Here is a 20,273-nt window from a genome sequence, read left to right on the forward strand (position 1 = left end):
TTCCACGACCTCATACCTTCGCCAAATGATTTTAACCTTTATGACTGACGTATTAGGAGTGTTTCTCATCAATCATAAATCATACCAGTTGATTGTCTTAAAATACAACATGTCCAAAGTATGAGCTTAACAAATTTATCATCAGTTATGCAAAGGAGGCCCTTATTAGCATAATTTGATTCAACGATGTTCACATTCACATAACGTCCCGATGCCACAAAAAAGGATTAAATGTATGAAATTGCCGTCTGCCAGTGTGGAATAATAGAAGTTACTCATTAAGTATGGAAATAAGGCCCATATTTGCATATTTTCTATCTATCAACAGTCCTCTCTTCCTCAGTTACAATTTGAATTGTCATAGCATGGAACAAAGCAGATTTTTAAAGTTGCCTCATTAATTATGCAAATTAGAATCTTATTTGCATAATTATCGTCCAATCATACTAAGTATCACACAAGCTATCCACATACCAAAAATCATGACCATCCATCAAGGCCATCATGTTATAGTATTTTCTCATTAATCAATTAGTGTTTCTCTCTTCCTCAGTTACATATGTCACATGTTTCAGAGTCCTATCATGGAATTTGGCGGATGTATAAACTTTCCTCATTAATTATGCAAATTATATACTGATTTGCATCAGAAGTGTCTAATCATGTACATCATCACTCAAGCTATCTACCTACCAAAAATCATTACCATCCATCAAGCCCTTCTTGAGTTATTCCCTTTCAAAGTCAGATGCAAAACCTGCTCCTGCAGTTCAAAAAAAGCCGCTAGGGGGCCCAAACCCACACCAATTACTCTCTGTCCAAAGATCTATCTACCACTCAAAAATAAGTTCCATAGCATGTCCAGAACACGAGATATCAAAACAGGAAGTTCCGCTGCAGTACCGTAAGAAGCCGCTAGGGGGCCCAAAATCTCATCGTTTTTAGGTCTCATCAAAACCTACCAACATACCAAATACCAAGACAATCCATCAAGGCATTCTCGAGTTAACCTGTGCCACTACAAACAGACAGACAAACGCTACCCTCTGCATAACCTTCTCGGCGAAGGTAAAAACTGGTCGCATACATGTTGTATGCGAGTCACACTCACGAGCGCTGTGTTCTGAAAGGGCTTACATAACATAAAGAATAAGAGGATTATTCAAGTTTCAGCTTTGTATGGTTCATTCTATGCAATGCGCCCCTTTCTTTCATCTACTGGTATAATTTCAGTAACAAAATTACCCTTTGCCATGTGATGTAGGGAGTGATACTGAGAAATAGTTTTAATAAATGAAAAAAAGTCCAAGATAAAGAAATGTGACAAACCCTCTGGTTTTGTATATGCTACAGACAGACTTTGTATGACTTGAAACTTTGTCTTGGCTGGAGACAATATTTCAATGGGAAGTTGTTGGCATATTAACTTGTGAAGCTAGATTTGGAAGTTAACACAGTAGTCAATGTTAACATCTGTTGCTGACAGCCAGTGACATGAGATAACAGCATTTTGCATGACTGATTCCTTTGCTGTCATTTAGGTTATGAACATGATCTTTCTTTTTTATTGCAGTATTGGAATCTCTATTGAAGGGCGAAAATGTAGGTATAACTCCCCGGCGGCGATCCTGTACCCAAAGTACCACGTCAGCAACCTCCCAGAACAATAGCAACCCTCATTACACACGGACCCGCAGCAGTCAGCCTCCTACAGTTGTGTACTCACCCTCTACACGACAGGTCGAACCCAGCAAAACCAGGAAGCCACGGCGGAAAGGCTCCGACAGCAGTCTTCCACCCGATCTGGACGTAGATAAGCAGGACAAAACAGGTGATTAAACTTTTTCGACAAAAGAGATGGTAACATTGCTCTCTTCACTCTCCGCAGTTCTATCCTCACTGTCCACACTCCCTGTCCTCACTATGCTCCTGTCGTTGGAGCCTATGTTCTCTTACTTATTTTTAGTACCAGTACCACAGGTAATGTATTCTGCTGGTGTATTATCCAGTATGCAATCTTAATATTTAAGGCTATAAAACTCTTTATATCCAAACACCATCATCAGCTTTGAATAACCTTTCATTTTTTAAATTTTTCGTTATATACAGAAAAAACGGTGGCAGCAGAATCTTCCAGCAGACAACGAAATCCCATGACAAAGATGCGGAAGCGCAAGTCCAGTGAAAGCATGAGCATTGAGGAAAGGAAACAGGACTCTCCACAGAAACGGGCTCGATCCCAGTCCACCTCTGATGACGGAACCACGGACCAATGTCAGGCCAAGCCTGAGGTCACCGACAGAGAACAGAAGCCCAAGGCATCTGTTGGGGAGAAAGGTCGAGCAAAGTCAAGGCCAAGGCCGCCTCCTAAAAAGAAAAAGGAACCAGAAAAAATGGAGAGCAACACCTGTAGTGAAACAGAGATTGAAGCTGACAGTGCCAAACACATGAATTCTGAAACGGACTCAGCCACTACATCTCCTGCCCAGCAGGATGGGGGAAGTCAAGGGCCATCCACTGAGGACAAGGATCCCAAGGTCAGTAATCCTACAGTGGAAATATTCAGCAAAAATCAACGTGTGGAGGAGGATGGAATTGATACAAGACAGGAGGATACTGTCAGAATATCTCAAGGAACCAAAACACATGAAGAGCCAAGGACTCATGCAGAAAAGAGACTGCACAGTTCTACCAACTCCAGACTATTTGATAAACCTAGAATGCAAGGAGAGTCTCAAAAAGTTGAAGACCTCAGACTACATGAGACACAAACAAGGAAAGATGAGCCCATGAAAGGGGAGGATCCCAGACATAGGGATGAGTTCACCAAATGGGAAGAGATGAAATTGCAGGCAGAGTATAGTAACAGGCAAGAAGAACAGAAACTACTGCAAGAAAGACTTCCTAATGCCGAGCAGGCACTTCAATCCATGAAGTGTCAAGAGTTTCCAGTTCCCACAACATCAAACAGGCAGAAAGTAATGCTACAGACTAACAGCAGCAACAACAAACCACCCCCTGTCACTACAGCAAATCCTACCAGAGAAGAAGGGGACAGGAAAGGGTTCCATCCTGTTGAACCCAAGACAAAGCAGGACTCTCAAACGAGTCCCCTGGTTGTTGACAAGAATGAGCAGGTGCGTGTGTGGAGGGACCCCAGTTTGGAGAAGTCCAAAGACGTGGAGGTCACCCACATCAGCTCGATACAGCACCAGCACCTGCAGCACCTGCAGCACCAGCACCTGGTGCACAACCAATCACGTGGGTTCTCCCGTCCCTGTACGACCACCTCTCGTCCCCATGGCCCACAGGCAAATTCACATGGGTCGTCAGCATCCCATTCCCACATACCATCCTCTGCACATCCCCACGGCCCCTCCTCTAGCCATCCACACATCCCTTCCCCCACCCATCCACATGTTCCCTCCCCTGCACACCCACACGTCCAGTCACCTGTACACCCACATGTCCAGTCCCCTGCACACCCACACGTACAGTCACCTGTACACCCACATGTTCAGTCTCCTGCACACCCACATGTCCCATCCCCTGCTCACCCACATGTCCCATCCCCAGCCCACCCACATGCACCATCACCCGCACATCCCCATCCTTCCCTACAGCATTCGCCGCATTCCAGTGTGACTCCAAACCCCTCTCACTCAGACATAGGCAGGCTGCAGCAGCAGCAGCAGTTGGCAGCTATGCTGGCCCACCCGTACTATCAAGCTTACCTGATGGCCAACCCGGCAACACTGGCTCACCACCTTCTCAGAAACCCCAATGGTGTCCCCAGCATCCACCTGGACCACCCGTATGCTGCCAAGAACCTGGCCATCATGGCGCAGCAGCAGCAGCAGCTACAGCAGATGGGTTTGCCCGGGATCTCCCACCAGGCCCTGCTGGCTCAGCATCCCCAGCTGCAGGGCTTGAGTCCAGTTCAGCTGCAGATGGCGTGGCAGCACACCTACAGCCAGCAGCCCTGGCTCCGACAGACCCCAGCAGACTTTGAGCGGGAAAGGGAACGTTTGATTCGTGAGACCCAGCAGAGGTGTCCTTCTGCATCAGCAGTCCTACACAAACCATACCCGGACCCCCACAGGCCACAGCCGTCAAAGGTAAACCTCAATCTGTAGCCTTTTATTACATTGTTTTAGTCAAGGACACCAAGACATGGAATCTTCTTGCTTTTGATTTCCTAATTTGGAATCTATTGGTCATGATTGCTGAGATGATTACATTCATGAAGGTATCAGTGTTATTAGTTTCTTATCAGGAGATGTTCACTTTTAAGGAGTTCATGGGTGCATGTCATCTAGGCATCAATGTGGCTTTAAGAATTGCTATCTATGCTTAAGCCTTAATAAGTTCAAGGTCAGAAAACTCCATTATGACTGATGAAAGCCAGGTGATAAAAGTTCATTTTCATGTTTTTCACTTTATGTTTGCAGCCTTCCTGTGTTAGTGTCACCCCACCTGGCAACTTTCATGGCCAGCCAGCCAGACCACGGCCGACCACAGCAAAAGGACCAGAGCACGACAAGGCTCCCAAACCCCCGGAACAACGCCAGCAACATGGCAGCTTAGCCATGCCCCGGCCAGCATCAGCTGTACCTGATGCCAGCAGGAAACTGTACGGCATGCACCCGTCATCTACAACAGCAAAAACTTCATCTTCACTGTTTCCTGCACGGTCGGAAGGGTTGAGTTTAAGGGCTGAAGGTCTGAACAGACTTGAAGGGAGGTCTGCAGGTGGTTTGGTGAAGTTGGAATCATCATCAACACCATGTGCTTTCCAACATACATCTGCTTTCAAAGCTACTAAATCTGCATTCAACTATGAGCCTGTGCTTCCACCAGGCTACAGGCCCTTCCCCCACAGCAGTGGGATGTCTCCTTCCATCACGTCTTCTGTCATCCATTCCTCCGCTGCCGGCAGCACTTCCAGCCACGGCTCACAGGACATCAGGGCTGGCCCCGAGCAGAAAGCAGAGGTCCAAGATGGAGAATCAGCAGCATGGGACAAGGTCTCTGCCAGGAGGCCACCATCAGAGCAGTCCCCATTGCCGCCCGTCCCACCGTTAGTCAAACATTTGCCTGGATCAACACAGCCAGAGAGACCCCAGGCAGTGGTTAAGGGTGGATCACCTCCCAGCAGGGACCCTCATTCCACTCCAGTGGTCCACCATGTTTCACATGGACAATGGTCACACAGTAGCTCCATGGCAGCTAGCAACAAAGAAGAGGGGGGGAAAGGTAAACTGTATGGCTACCCTCCACCCCTCACTAACCCAGTTTCCACATCAGCCACTGCTTCCAAAACTCAGAAGACGACTGTAGCTATTCAAACAAACGACGACCCGAGTCTTGATATAGCATCTGCGCCCCTTGAAGGAACACAGTCTAAGTCACATCCCGGCAGTACCACCTCCTCCTCTCTTTCACAACAGAATTCTTACCATACGTCACAAGCACCCTCCTCCACGACTATTCCAAGAACAAGCTATGGAAGTACCTCCTATCCCTTATCACATCTTAGCGTGATTGTCTCTCAGCCTTCTGTTATTGTGCAGAATCCAGTTGGGGAAGCCAAGTCCCCAGTCACCTCTTCATCACCTCGGAAGAGGAATAACCCCCACACCAACCACCCAACCACAAAGAAGCAGCGCGCTCGGGTCGGTAAATCTCAACTCTTCCCAATAGCCAGTCCAGGATCTCATGAACCCTTGAACCTGAATGCCTTTGAGGCAAGAAGCCCATTTGAAGAACAGTTCAAATCCTTTATAGCCCAAACATCCCCTCCTGCAGCTGCGTCAAAGTCGTCAGGTAGCCACAGTGTTTCAGCCATGGTGATGGCAGACAAGGTAAAACTGGAGAGACCTGAAGGAACCAGCGCCTCTGTCATCATGTCTCCTAGTGGAGAGATAATAAGGATGCAGAGCAGTGTGAACCACAGTAGACGGATCATTGCGAAGGTGCAACAGTTAGAGTCCAGAGTTAGCGGGACCCCAAGAGAACACATTCCAAATGGCACGAGTGGCAGTGACAGTGACTCCAGCAGCAGCAACTTGTCACCAAATAAATCTGGCCACCATAAAATCAAAAAGGCTTGGCTTGAGAGACATTCAGGAGAAGACAGCAACAACTCCCATTCTCCTGAAGATGGGGAGAGAGGGAAAGATATTGCCAACAGTGGTGAGAAAACACAGACTCTGTGTAGTCGAATCAATGAAGTCATAAGGCAGTGTTACATTAACATGGCAGAATCCCCAGTAAAAGGAGTCATTGGGAGAAACACCAGCATCAAGTTGAATCCAAGTGATGCCATCACACGGAGTTTGGACTTTGAACAGCAGAATGGGAATGTGGAGATGTCCAGGTGGAGCCTTACAGAGAATAACAGGAGGAAACAGGACCTGTCAAAGGTTGGGTCATTTCTTTGCTGTTGTTTTCTTTGAGAGTCTTTTCTATGATGTTGGTGATGTAATTCAACCAGGATAAATTGAAAAGATATCTTAGGTTTACCCCCAGATGACCCCGTCAGGAGCAAAGTAGGGGGGGAAGTTTCAATTGTGGGAGACAACATGACCGGGCCTGGCAGGGCGTTCCACTCAGAAATTGTATGTGAGAAAGTATCCCATGCAGAAAGAAAATCTGTATGTGACCCATGCGGAACTCCAGAGGTGACCCTGCCGGCTTTAAATGTTACGCCGTCAAAGACCTCTGGGTTCTCTCCATGAGGAAGGCCCTAAGCCAAGACTGAAGAAGGCAAGAAATGCTGTAGTGCTCAAGCTTGCTCAGCAGCTGCTTCTGATACAAGTTAACGGATAGATGTGCACAGGTTTACGTCTTTTTTTCAACATTTTGAAAATAGATATCTAACAGTGCTGTGACATTTCTGTTACTTTTCTTAGGTGGTGGTGAAGCAGGAAGTGTGTGCAGATTCTGCTTCAAACACTCAGACACTGGGAGAAGAACAAGGTGCTGGAGATACAGCAACTAGGAACGGAGAGGACCCCATAGCAGAAAAGAACAAAAAGCTTAGGAAAAAGAATGCTAGTATCAGCTACCTCAAGAAACACCGGTTAGTATTTCAAGCTTATTTTAAGCATACTTTTGCTACCGTATTTTCTTAATTAAAGTAGGCTACTTGGTTATGACTAATGTAACATGCACCCCCATTTCGGAGCAGGTTGCAGACCATGTCTGCCAGCTGTAAAGTTTATGATAAACCTCAGATAAAGTCTGCAGCTTTTTGTCGCCGAATGTACTACAGATTCAATTGTCTCTTGAGCACAATGCGTTCAGGGTAAATTTAAATTTAATGTGTTTCTTCTGTGATGTTGCTTGAATTTATCCAAATTCTCTTGCTGTGGGACCAAGCAGCATTGTTTTCCCCACCATAATTGTCTGCAAACTTGTGAATGGCTGACACTAGTGTGCCACTGGTCCATTTTTCTTTGACACTGGTGTTTTTGGAATTGCTTTTTTCATGATCAACTTTTACTATTCCTTTCTGCAATGGAATCAGAGCCAGCGATGATTTTGACACTTTTGGAATTTGGACATTTCTAGAAGTGCATACTCCAATCGAAAAAATAAGATCATAAAGAATTTTTCATAGGAATGTAGCCATTCAGTATTTTTTTAAATTGCTTTCTTGTCATGCAGGGGCCGGGCCTCCAGTCCTGACAGGAAGTGTTCTGGTAAGAAATCCCGCCAGGATCCGCGCTGCTGCCACAAGCCCAAACCATGCGGCTGTCCCCCGGAGCACCAAGCTGACTCCTCCAGGAAGATGGGGGAAGAAGGGAAAGTGAAGAAGGAGGACAGCAGAGACAGGACCAGGTTGGAGGATGGAGATGGAGAGGAAGATGGGGAGACAAGTACAAAGAAAAAACCCAATGGGCAAATGAAAAAGAGGAAGGTCAGAAATAGCACTCATATTCTTGGCCTCAACTTAACACTAGTCCTGCGTCACGCGAGAATTGTCAGGTTGCACATGCATGTTCTGTATGCGAGCCTCGACAATTGTTGAGTTTTCAGAATGCGTTCGTAGCACCCCTGCATGATACTTTTGGGTGACTAGTTGCGTGATGGCGTCAAGGGGTCAGGGGTCAACATACTTTTATGCAATCGTAGTTATGTCATCCCAGAAGTCCTTGCAATGTTACTTAAATATTCTTGACATCTGTTATCAGGTGCACATGGTAATTTTTCTTGTTTGTTCAGTTGTTTTCGGAGGCAAATTCTAATGTTTAACATAGAAATGCTGCGACTTACGGTATCTGAGGTTCACAACCAGCTCTTTACGAAGGATTCTCATTCTGTTTTCCCTGATTTGGGACCCCTCAACAAGTGGGCATGATGACATTATCTTGTCCTCAGGACTTCTCAGAAGCTCTCTTAGTGTCTATGATAAGTTGAATCTTTAGAAATATCAATCTAGGCACTTGACAAGGCAGCTCCAGTTTGGGGAGAGTTTTAGAAGTTTGGAAGTTTTCCCAGAAATAGCTGGGAACAGTGCCTTGCTCAGCTTCTAATGTCCTCCCTGCATCTCTTCAGTCTGAAGTGAAGGAGGAGGTGGCCTCTGAAGAGCCTGTGAAAAAGAAACGAGGCAGGAAGAAGAAGATTAAAGAGGAACCCACAGAATTTCCAGAGGAGAACAGCAAACCTGACAAGTCCACTTCTGTCTCAAGCACCACCTGTTATAAGCAGCAAGGTAAATTCCTTTTCCTTAAGCGTAACCCTAAGCTTTACAAGTCATTTGAATTATGTACAATGGTAACCAAAGTAGCCAAAGCCTTTCTACCTCCATAACTAGTGGAGTATTTGGTATGCAGGTAGCTTAGACACTGTGAAATGCAAATCTATGCACAGCTAAAACGATCACCAAGCAATAGGGGCCAGAAATCAGAGTGACAACCACGCACTTCCGGCAGATTACCGGGTCATGACCCTACCCTGGTCATATTTGAACTCCGACCCAGAACCTTAAATGATGTGATTTCATACTTGTGAGATATGTAAGTTAGTTAATGGTGAACATCACCATGCATAAATTATGTAAACGTGGAAGTCATAGAAGTCTGCCAACATGGTTTTGGTGGAGAAGATTAAAGTAGATTATAGGCTATTAAGGCTTGTTACAGTAACTTCCAAAGCGTCTTGAAATATGAAGGGAAAAATGGTCTCAATCGATCAGATTTTGTTGTGATTCACCAGTATTTGATAAACTGTTTCGACATCATATATTCAGATATACTTGTATTTACTAATTCAGTCCAAGGTTACGTTTTGCCTTATAACTCCATAGGATAAAAGCAAGGAAACAAGCCTTTTTTCAGAGCCAAAGTCTGAAGTTCTCCATCTGTAATGTGACTGTTTATGTGACTGTTGCAGAGGTGGCGTGCCTCCTGACCATGTCTCAGGCCCATCAGAAGCACAGCAAGACCAGGCTGATGAAGCTGGGGCTCTCCTTCACGCAGGACGGACCCTGCTCAGACGTCACCCCCAAACTCATGAAGTGTCGCGAGTGCCGCATGTCGGCTGCACAGAAGATAAAGAAGGGCATGAACATCTTCTGTCGCTTCTATGCTTTTAGAAGGTTAGCGGCTTATTTGTATATAGATGCAATATTTGTTTGTAATCATAGTCAATAATGTCTCTATTGCCTTAATCAATATTTTGTTGATATCCCTTAAAAGACGTTAACTATTCAGCAACATGGTATCATAATGCCAGAACCCTCTTCTGAAGTATCTTATTTATTGAGTAAAACTGCAAAACCCATATTTTGGTTGGTACTGGTCTACTAAGGCCTGAACCCATTACTTCAGTGGAAGGACATGACACCTAGTCAGTTCACTGCCATAATGGAGTGTATTCTGGGGGAAAAAAGTTAGAACCACAGCCCTCCCCCACAACAGAAACTCTTTTTCCATGACCCACCTCCTCTCTTTAATGGTTGGAAATGCTCAATAGTGTCTAATATCACCGCGATCCCGCTAGGAACTGGAATTGTTGTCGTATTTCAATGGCTTTCAAAGTCATTTTTGCTGCAAACTTAACTTAAGTCACCCCCACTCCCCAGCCATACACATCTGACTGGAGCTTTAGATGGTGTCAATCATCTCTAACTTTACTTAATATGATCTACAATTTACAAATCATACTGCCAGACCAAAACAACATGGTGAATTACATATTAGGAGTTACTTGGTTCTATTTCAGTTCACCCTCCCGGTCCACCGGCTGAAGTTAGGATGACATCACTCTTAACTTTGGATGTGTACAAAAAAGTCCGAAGTTACATATGACGTTAACTGATTTCCACTTCTGCCATTTCACTCTGATGCATGTATTTTCAGCAAATTTCTGCAAAAGGAAGCACTCTCTACAAAGGAGCAAGACAAACTACTGTCAGTACGGAGATGTATGGAAATGGGGTTTTCAGGATGTTAATAGATATTGACTGATGCCCATCTGTTTGATTATTGTAGGTTGAAATACAGCCAGAAGGGGTTTCTCATGGTTGGAGGGTTCTGTGACCCAGACGATTGCGAGAAGGGTGACATGGACCTTTGGATTCCACACTGGAAAGGTACAACATCATGTAAACATTTGTTCTTAGGTCAGATAGAGAATGTAAGATTCTGCAAACCGAACATTTATATTCTCTCAACTCAGGAGAGGACAAATATTTATGGTTATTAAATTCACCTGGCAGAATGCTACCTACACTTCTGTTATCAAGGAGAACATCTCCCTGTTCCCTTCAAGACAAATCAATAAAGACACTTCCTTAACAACATCTGATAGTTTTAGTTGACCTGATTATGTTTTGTGTGATAAATGCATACTGATGCAGAAATGCTTCAATCTTGGACCTTGTTGTATTCCGTGTGTTCAGATGCGGAGCCAGCGTTACGGGCAGATGAGGCTAAGTACATAATCACTCTGGTCGGGGACAAGTTCTGTGAGCTGGTCACCTCAGAGCAGGTGGCAAAGAACTGGGGTGTGAAGGAAGGTATGTCTCGGCTTTTGCTAGTGGAAGAAGCCATTGTTATGGCTATACTGCTGTAATAGTGAAGTGCCTAACTGAAAAGTTTTAATGAAAATTTTGCATTATGTGTATGTACTGCTCATAGCAAGTGCCTGTATTACATGTACATGTAGGACAAGTGCTGCACAGGGGAGTTTCACAACAGGGGTCTAAGTAGCCGATCCTTGTCCATGATGCCAACCAGTGAAGATGGATTACCAACTTAGTTTATCAAGAGACACAACACCCCATCCCCGTTGCTGCAAAGGCTGTTATATTTATGAATGAATTATGAATAAACCATTGCTGTACTTTTATTTTAGCCAAACCTGCGTGGAAAAGGGCGGTGACGGGCGTGCGTGAGTTGTGTGATCAGTGCGACACAACCCTCTTCAACATCCACTGGGTGTGTGAGAAGTGTGGCTTTGTGGTGTGTCTGGACTGTTTCAGGGCCAGGAAGAACACTCCTCTCACAGACGGTAAGGCAGAAACTTCCAGCAGACTTTCTCTTCATAGGGTATTAGAGCTGTGATCTGTTGTAAGCATGTGGGAAAGTGTTGATAACGTAGTTTTTGCTAGAAGGTAAAAATGTGAATGGTTAGTTAAAATATTGAAGTTGTACAGAACGAAATAGAAGATAAACTGGATAAGAGTCAGATGTTTCAGACAGCTTATTTGCATCCATCAGTGACTAAAGGAGTCTGAAGTAGTGTTTGAACTGGAAGCCTCAAGGGCATGTCACCCCGACGCGACTGATGCTGTACTCTGTTATAGGCTCATTGTCACATTGTGAAATGTAAACATGGATTGATAGATTTTATTTCCACCATGTAGAAGAACTGGATGATGAAGACCCGTGGCTAGAGTGTATCAAACACCAGCATCACATGCCTGAGAACCTCATGCTGACACAGATCATCCCAGGCACTGGTGAGACATGGCTGTTATGTTTATATCTGTTCTGTAGTAGATGATTGTATCAATGTTCAAAAATTGTGTGACGAATTTGTTTGGCACAACTTATTTACAACACACAGTGCACTTCTAGTTTTGGGGGCAGACTGCAGCAGGAGGTCAAATTCAGCGTTTGGTGCTGGATGATGAGACCGTAATGAGGACTGTACGGCATTCTTATATGTAATATTGAAGGCGCCGCAACTTCAAAATTGCTCTCTCATCCAATCTGCCTTCCTCTGTAAAAACACCCCTTGTCCAAAATGACATCTCACAGACTCAACAGCCATAGGCTAGAGTGGCTTTCTTGGGAAGATTTTACTTCAATAACTGGAGAAAACCTTTCACACACAAACCTGGTCAAAATGTCAGCTCTTTTCAAAATCACTTGTTTTACCTGAAACTGAAGTTGAGTGTATGCTTTCTTTCGAATCAAAATAGCATATGAGACTCTATGCTCACATAGGAGACTATACTTCAGTATCAAGTCTAGACTGTTTGCTCTAACACGTTACCAGTCCAACCAGAACTTGTGCACTACATGCAACCACAGATAAAGATGCACACCATACTTTCAGGTTTTAATGACTGTTGGTTTTCAAAGAAAGTTTCTTCCTCCTTGTTCCACAGCTCTTGATGATCTCCGTGAGCTTATTCACGAAATTCTTCCTCCTTGTTCCACAGCTCTTGACGATCTCCGTGAGCTTATTCACGAAATCCGAGACAAATGGAGCATGAGGTCCAACTGCCTCTGTCTGGGGAGGAAGAGGTCATCAGCTGGGCAGAATGGCATCTCACAGGTACGACATGTACATGGACTCTCTTCTATCATACTAGATATGTTTGTACTGGCTTTGGACTTAAAAATAGTATGAGATGAAGATGAATAACAATTCCATACATCTCAGTGCTGACAGTAGGGGTACAACTGTTTGTCGTGCTTCTCTGTAGAGAGTGCTTCCTTTTGTGGAAATCTGCTGAAAATACATGCATGTCCATCTATCATAGTGAAATGGCAGAAGGTGAAATCAGTTGAGGTCTATGTTTCTTGACAATGTTGTTCACAGACTTAGAGGACTTCAAAGTGGATTTTTAAACACTGTTGAGCTTGTGTACTAACTATATGTCACATGTGCAGCTACTGTGGAATGCAGCCCTTGAGATGGACGCTAGAAGAGACAGGCGGGAGAGAGATTTGGACAGTGGCTTAAGCAGCAGCCTGCCGTCTTCAACGCTTCACGGAGCCAAGGACAATCAACGATCACTCGTGTCCCAGGACAGTGACAAGGACAGTGACCTCTCCTCTACATCAAGGTCTCGTCCTGCACAGGAGACAGACAAACCATCTGCACCGGCTGCCCCTGCATTCGGCCTCCAGACCCTAGCAGATGTGGCCAACATGCAGCGCAAATTGACTGCTGGGGAGTCTAGAGAAGGGGACATGGAGGTAGACTTCAGTACCTCCCTGGATAAAGCATCTACTAAGGCATTCCAGAATTCCAAAAGTACAGAAGATGATTCCTCTGCTGACAGGACAAGCAAATCTCCTTTACATAGAGAATCAGATGGCACAGTTAAGGACACCAAGGAGCTTAGCAACGAGGCTATCGGATGTAAGACCCTGCGGGAACTGCTGACTCAGAAGGCGGAGAGCTGTGACTTGGGGAAAAAGGCAAATGCCTTTGTGCCTGTCGGTGGTCAGAAGAGAAGTCGTCTCATTACCAGTACGCTTGACGAGATCATCTCTACGGTGGTCGAACAGAGTATCCCGATGATCCACTCTCCAAATGCAAAGAAAGGCACATCCATGCATCAGACCCCGGTGTACGACGCGCTGTTACCCTCCGTGAACGAGCCTGTTCCGAGGCACACCCTGACGGAGACGAGCGTGTGGTTCCCGGACGTGCCCCACTCCTGGCTGTGCGAGGGCCGACTCCTCAGGCTACATGATCCCAAGAACTCCAACAACCTGAAGCTGTTCCAGGAGCAGTGGAAGAGGGGCATGGTGAGCCAGATATTCTCTTCTTTTGCAGACATTTTAGGCCTTACATATGATTTGAATGTATAGTTAGTAGTGACTGGTTTATTGATCAAACATAGAACAAATCAGCCCTGCAGCAGGAACTGACCGTGCAAGCTTTACTTTCATAAACACTACCTATACAATAAAATTACAGAATGAATTATTCTTAAAAGATGTACAAGTCACAGTCATTATTATGTTGATGTGACGTGAGAGGCACATGACAATTAAAAGCAGGGTTTCTGTTCAAGTATTGGAAAGTTTCCCTCCCAAAAGAATGGAAACTTGGTGCCAGGGGGGGTTACTGACTGAAACAATAGAGGTGTAAATGTCATGGTATTCCATTGCATACTTCTGTATGAATCATGAAACTAAAATGTAGCCAATTACATACAGACAAAATGTGATGATGCCCCAGATGAACAAGGGATCCTAACACCAGTCATCTTGTAAAATGAATTTTATTGTCTCAATGTGATTCTGTTTTTTCCATCCCAGCCTGTCCTAGTGTCTGGAGTCAACAAGTACCTGAACTCCAACATCTGGCGCCCCGAGGCCTTCAGCCGGGAGTTTGGTGAGCTGGAGAACGACCTGGTCAACTGTCGCAACGGGAACGTCATCCCTAACATCCCCATGAAGAAGTTCTGGGACGGCTTTGAGGACGTCCCCAGTGAGTGGATTTTCTCTACATGTACCACTGGTGCTAGACATGATTTTAGCATCAATTTATTATAATAGATGTTTTTTTATGGTCTCCACATTTATATATAAGACTCAAGCAGAAAAGTTGATAGTTTGGGTTTTTTATTCATCCGTTTTTTCTTATGCTCTATACTTTATTAGTTCATGGAAATCAAAAGATCGTAAACTATGGTTGTTGAACTATTTCCTGACCGAGTATAGTCAACCGTTTGGGTCATATCAATGTGCAGACCATAAAAAAACAGCTGTTCTGGGTGCCCCATATGGCACCCTGGGACAGCCGTGTTTCCTGAGCACTTTTGACGCCGTTGAACTGTGCTGTGGGTACCAGAACAGAACATTTGGGTCCAGTTCAGGTTCAACCTGTAGTTGGACCTGATCCTGTTTAGTAGTACATTTATATCATATGTTTGGGACAGGGTTCAGCATGTACATTGATATTGTAACTGAAAATTAGATTTCATGCGAAACCCATAAAAGTGGTGTTGTTTCTTGACGGATTTATTCATTACATAAGCTTAGGAAAATTAGTCATTGACTAAACGACTATCTGTATTAACCAATTTTTTTAACCAAACCCCAGAATTGATATCAGTCCAGGTCCGTGTCGGTTTGCCACACAAAGGAAGGGACTGTAACACGGGATAGACAGGGTACTTCCAAAAGTTAGGCAATTGTACAATGTCAAGTGCAAATTGCATATATCAGTCCAGCAAGAATTACCAATTAACCATGAAGGGCCCAGTATTGTACAGATGTAATGACTTGTCCTCAGCCATGCTGGCCAGCATCTCTGCTAGTCCTCCATCACACAGAGATTCCCCATGTGTGACCCTGCTGTTTGTGTCTCTCTGCAGAACGTCTGAAGGATGAGGAGACTGATGACACCATGCTGCTGAAGCTGAAAGACTGGCCTCCAGGCGAGGACTTCAGCGAAATGCTACCAAGGAGGTATGTGCTTTGTCTACTTCAGTAGAATCATATCATGAGCTTGTCATTTTGTCATCATGGCAGCAATGCATGGAGAAGAAACTGAACCTGTCTGTCCTGCTGTTCTTCTGGATGTCCTGCTTAGTACCAGCTGAGCAGTAATGACTACATTTTGCAGTCCTGCAAAAATATATGTTTTCCATGACATTCTTTAGTCACAGTCAGTGTTGTTTTGCATAATGTAGAATCAGGACATTGGTCTAAAAGCATCATTTTGAGGAGAAAAGCTACGGAGTACCGAACCATACATGATTGGGATTGCATATTGTTCCCTGTCCCTCATTGGCCGTGGCGACTCTTCAAGTCTCAGATTTTCGCTGGAGAAGTTTTCCACATTGCACTGGTTCTGATCACCAAACACTGCATGTTGTCACTGTACAAGACTTCACACTTATCCACACTTTAAACTGTTACTGCAACGTTACACTAAACCAAAGTAAACCTTGCCAGAAATTGGTCTTACACTAACCTAAACTGAACTTTGCAAAACAATACTACACTGAGTTGACCAAACACTGCTAAAATGTCAGCACTTGTACTCATGTTTTCCTCTTTTACAGATTCCAGGACTTGATGCAGGCCCTCCCACTACCAGAGTACACATGTAGAACAGGCAAACTCAACCTGGCCTCCAGACTTCCTGAGTTCTTTGTCAGACCTGACCTCGGACCCAAGATGTACAATGCCTATGGTAAATACAGAATATGATGTGAGATATTTAGTCTGCAGGGCTTGAAATAGCACCTGCATGTGCAGGTTAGTGCAGGTAAAATTGTATTTCTGGTATGTTCAATGTGTTAAGTGCACACTTATACATGAGTTTACCACAGAACGTTTTTTAACACCTGTAAAATGCAAAACAAAGAATGCAGATGCAGCTAAAGTTGAGGTGGTGACTTTCTCCTGCACCAGTGCCTGTCCCCTGGTCTGTCTCCGATGAATCACCACCATACTCTCTCCCTCAGGTTCAGCCGCACATCCTAGTGAAGGCACCACCAACCTCCATCTGGACATCTCTGATGCAGTCAATGTGATGGTGTATGTGGGAATCCCCAACACTGATGATGAGGGGAACAGCAGCATTGATTACGAGAGAGGTAAGACACACAAATCTCCAAGAATCACATGATGAGATATTGTAACTCAGGAAACAATAAACATGGCCCCTTCCACCTTGATAAAAACATTGGAAAAAATGCTGAACAAAAATGTATAAATGCAAAATTTTGACGAAATCTCACTTATTGACTGGTCTACTTTTGATGGAGGGACAGGTTTGGTCCATGTTTACAACTGGTTTGTTATGATTCTGTTCTTGACGTGACAGTGCCCCGCTCTCTGTGGATGTGTTTTCTGCAGAATATTGTGAAAAACAATTTTCTTTTGTTTCTATGTCTTACAGAAGCTCTGAGGGCAATAGACGACGCAGACTGTGATGACATCATGAGGCGGCGGGTACGGGAGACAGCGGAGAAACCCGGAGCACTCTGGCATATCTTCTGTGCCAAGGACGCTCAGAAGATTCGTGACTTCCTGATTAAGGTAAGGATAGCGATGTGTGCTGATCATAGAATGCATTTTGCTGACCCGATGAAGAAGCAACCTGACATTAACGTGGGTGTATTCTCCTGTGCCTTTACCTGGAACTAAGGAAGACTACCAAAACTATACAATGTGGATTTGGTTCATTAATGTGGTGCCCAACATGTGTCTGACGTTGCACGTGTTTGCACCTGTCAGGTTGGTGAAGAGCAGGGCGAGGATTCCCCCGAGGACCACGACCCCATCCACGACCAGAGCTGGTATCTGGACAGTGTCCTGAGGAAGCGTCTGTACCAGGAGCACGGCGTGGAGGGCTGGACCATCGTGCAGTGTCTGGGGGACGCTGTCTTCATACCGGGCGGGGCACCCCATCAGGTAAATACAATGTACTTTCATGTAGTTCGTCTTCTGGTGAAGGCACTGATCACAATAATAAACGTAGAATTACATTGACAATGACTAAATATTTGAACGTAACATTATGTCCTTGGTTGGTGTCTTTATATTCAGACACATGTATTTAACAAGCATTGTACAGGAAGCACAAAGTGCTTAGTGATGTATGAGTCCTCTGCTCACAATGATCCTTGGTGCCTTTATTGCTAGGTGAGGAATCTGCACAGCTGCATCAAAGTGGCAGAGGACTTTGTGTCCCCAGAACACGTCAGCCACTGCTTCCGCCTGACACAGGAGTTCCGCAAGCTGTCCGACACACACACCAACCACGAGGACAAGCTGCAGGTGGGGGGACAGTCCTTCCTTTCTTCTGTCACAGCTTGTTTGACACCAACGTAACAATGAATGTTAATTTAAAAGAAGAGTTGTTTTCATGTATAAAATGCCCAGATTTTTGGGCCCTTAGATTGGTCTTCTGGAGGGTTCTAAAATACTTTTAACAAGTGTATGGTTGAATTTCATGCAAGTTGACACTGATGAAGTTTTAACAAGTTCCCTTTGATTTTTCTTTTTGTTCAATCAGATCAAGAACATCATTTACCATGCCATCAAGGATTCTGTGAGCTGCCTGAAGTACTATGAAGAGAATGTTCCTCTGGAAAGTCTGTCTGCATCACTATGAGACCTGCTGGCTTTGCCCCCAAACTGGTGGAACTTGAGGATTCCAAGCTTCAAGTTGATGGAGGCAGATGTATGCAACAGATTTGTTCGTGTTATGATAAAAGCAAAGGAACGGTACATAAAGTACTCTCCTATTAACTGAACAATCAAGGAAGTTGATCCCTTTTCAACCATGTCGGTTGATTTTAGCAAGATTTTACCTGCTAGAAGATAACTAGTAACTGATCTCAATGAGGCTTTTTGTATTCCCTTCCAAATTTAGTTAAAGGGTGAGTATGGAAATTGTACCTTTTACTAGATATTACAATGCCATCCACAAAGTTTGTTTGGGTTACTGAATGAAGTAGCGATGGGGTGAAAAATGCTGCATCATCATGAAACAGTTAATGGATAGTTCAATGTTGTATTATATTTGATAAAGCTGGCTCATATGGGTGGGTGTGAGGTAGAATAAAGAAGGAATAGCAAAGGCAGGCAAGCAGACAATACTGTGTGTACTTTGAGAGCTATATAGAATTCTTAGAATGCTGCTGCCAAATGTTAAGCTCCAACTCAGGATGTACAGAATCAAAGACTTTATCCATGAAGTATGAATGACTTTATAGTAGGATTGTGATTTTGTGTCAATTATTTTTCATCTTGCTCATGTAAATAGCTACCACCGTTGCATCTGTGTGTTGATGTGGACACAAAATGTACTTAAATGTAGTGGTGAGACTGTTGGACAGGATGGTGTTTTTTGGACTTGGATTGTTGTTCCGTGCTTGAACTTAATATGTTGTACTATTGGTTATCCCAGGCAATCTACTGTGTTGTATGATATCCAGTCGCGTATGTTGGTGCTTGCGTGATGTGGTATTGTTATGTCAAAGATTGTGTGTATTTGTAATAAGGGAACAAACACTGCATTAGAAAATTTGAAGATGCATTGTGTAACGTGTGTTTTCCACAACTAAGAAGTTAACTCTTTCTACCACATTGTCTACCAATTGATATAGTATAGTTGATTTGTATAAAGTACCAGAGAAAATAATTTTGACTTTGAAATACAGTAGTAAGGTGGTTGATATAGGCACACAACGTGTACTAACAAGTATCACGTTATTGGATACAATTTTAATGTGATGTGGAACTAATGAAAATCGTGCCTTTGATTTTTTTTTTGTACTAGTTTTCCGCAAGCTAGCTGGATATGGCTTTGATAGGACAGCTTTTTGTCACTTTTGTCATGAAAAGGTTTGGGGAAGGAGCAAATATTTCCTCTTAGCTTAAAGCTAGCCTTAACCCAGATAAACTCACATCTCAGCAGAATTCTTTGAAGCGTCAAATGCTTCCCTCCTTGTACATAAAGTTGTGTATAGGAATATTTTTATACATGAGAAGACAGGTTCTGATGTATGTACACTTGCTCCTTTGTGACTTTGAGAAGGCGTCTACCTATTTTATTGGAGAAAAAAATGTTAAGCATGACATTGCTAGGCTTTTAGAATATACTGTTGAAATCAAGACATTGTCCCCTATTAAAAAATTTTGGTTTGTACACGACAACTGTCTTATTCTTGTTGGATATTGTTTGTCATAGGGTAAGCCTTCCTCTTCACCAGAAGGGCAGGAGTTCTCGTCCCAGCTGCTGTTGTTGCTGGCCTGATTTGAAAAGGGTCTCAGTCCTTTCGACGGGATATCATGCTGTGGTCCACTGTTTACATTGTACTTTTTGAAAAGCGGAAATCCAGTTGTTGGGATGTGAAGGGAAGTGGACTAAAACCGCCATTTTTCGAACATACAGTTCAGTTAAAAGCCTTGAGAAGTAAATGTACATCAAGTGTCGTATCAATGGTCATACGGGTAACTCGACACTACCAAAGAGTCCCACGACCTCATACATAATGTTGTTAACATTAACCTTTTTGAGTGGCGCATTATAGATTTATCTCATTGGTAATT

The 20,273-nt window shown here is 44.0% G+C and overlaps 1 protein-coding gene across 1 annotated transcript in view; it reads left to right on the top strand.

The window, feature by feature from the left end:
- LOC136431348 (probable JmjC domain-containing histone demethylation protein 2C) overlaps positions 1–19,877 on the top strand; it is a 72,147-nt gene extending 52,270 nt beyond the window's left edge. Inside the window, exons 8-28 of the mRNA XM_066422672.1 lie at positions 1,574–1,831; positions 2,110–4,118; positions 4,452–6,425; positions 6,915–7,084; positions 7,672–7,924; positions 8,563–8,719; positions 9,400–9,604; positions 10,500–10,600; positions 10,910–11,026; positions 11,365–11,520; positions 11,876–11,971; positions 12,680–12,795; positions 13,134–14,000; positions 14,517–14,688; positions 15,578–15,671; positions 16,271–16,401; positions 16,676–16,807; positions 17,113–17,252; positions 17,451–17,627; positions 17,859–17,993; positions 18,232–19,877. Of these exons, the coding sequence (XP_066278769.1) occupies positions 1,574–1,831; positions 2,110–4,118; positions 4,452–6,425; positions 6,915–7,084; positions 7,672–7,924; positions 8,563–8,719; positions 9,400–9,604; positions 10,500–10,600; positions 10,910–11,026; positions 11,365–11,520; positions 11,876–11,971; positions 12,680–12,795; positions 13,134–14,000; positions 14,517–14,688; positions 15,578–15,671; positions 16,271–16,401; positions 16,676–16,807; positions 17,113–17,252; positions 17,451–17,627; positions 17,859–17,993; positions 18,232–18,330 (7,559 nt within the window). The 3' untranslated portion in view covers positions 18,331–19,877. The remainder of the gene's footprint in view (positions 1–1,573; positions 1,832–2,109; positions 4,119–4,451; positions 6,426–6,914; positions 7,085–7,671; positions 7,925–8,562; positions 8,720–9,399; positions 9,605–10,499; positions 10,601–10,909; positions 11,027–11,364; positions 11,521–11,875; positions 11,972–12,679; positions 12,796–13,133; positions 14,001–14,516; positions 14,689–15,577; positions 15,672–16,270; positions 16,402–16,675; positions 16,808–17,112; positions 17,253–17,450; positions 17,628–17,858; positions 17,994–18,231) is intronic.
- Positions 19,878–20,273: the final 396 nt, after the last annotated feature.

Source organism: Branchiostoma lanceolatum, chromosome 3 (assembly GCF_035083965.1).
Source record: "Branchiostoma lanceolatum isolate klBraLanc5 chromosome 3, klBraLanc5.hap2, whole genome shotgun sequence".
NCBI lineage: Eukaryota > Metazoa > Chordata > Leptocardii > Amphioxiformes > Branchiostomatidae > Branchiostoma > Branchiostoma lanceolatum.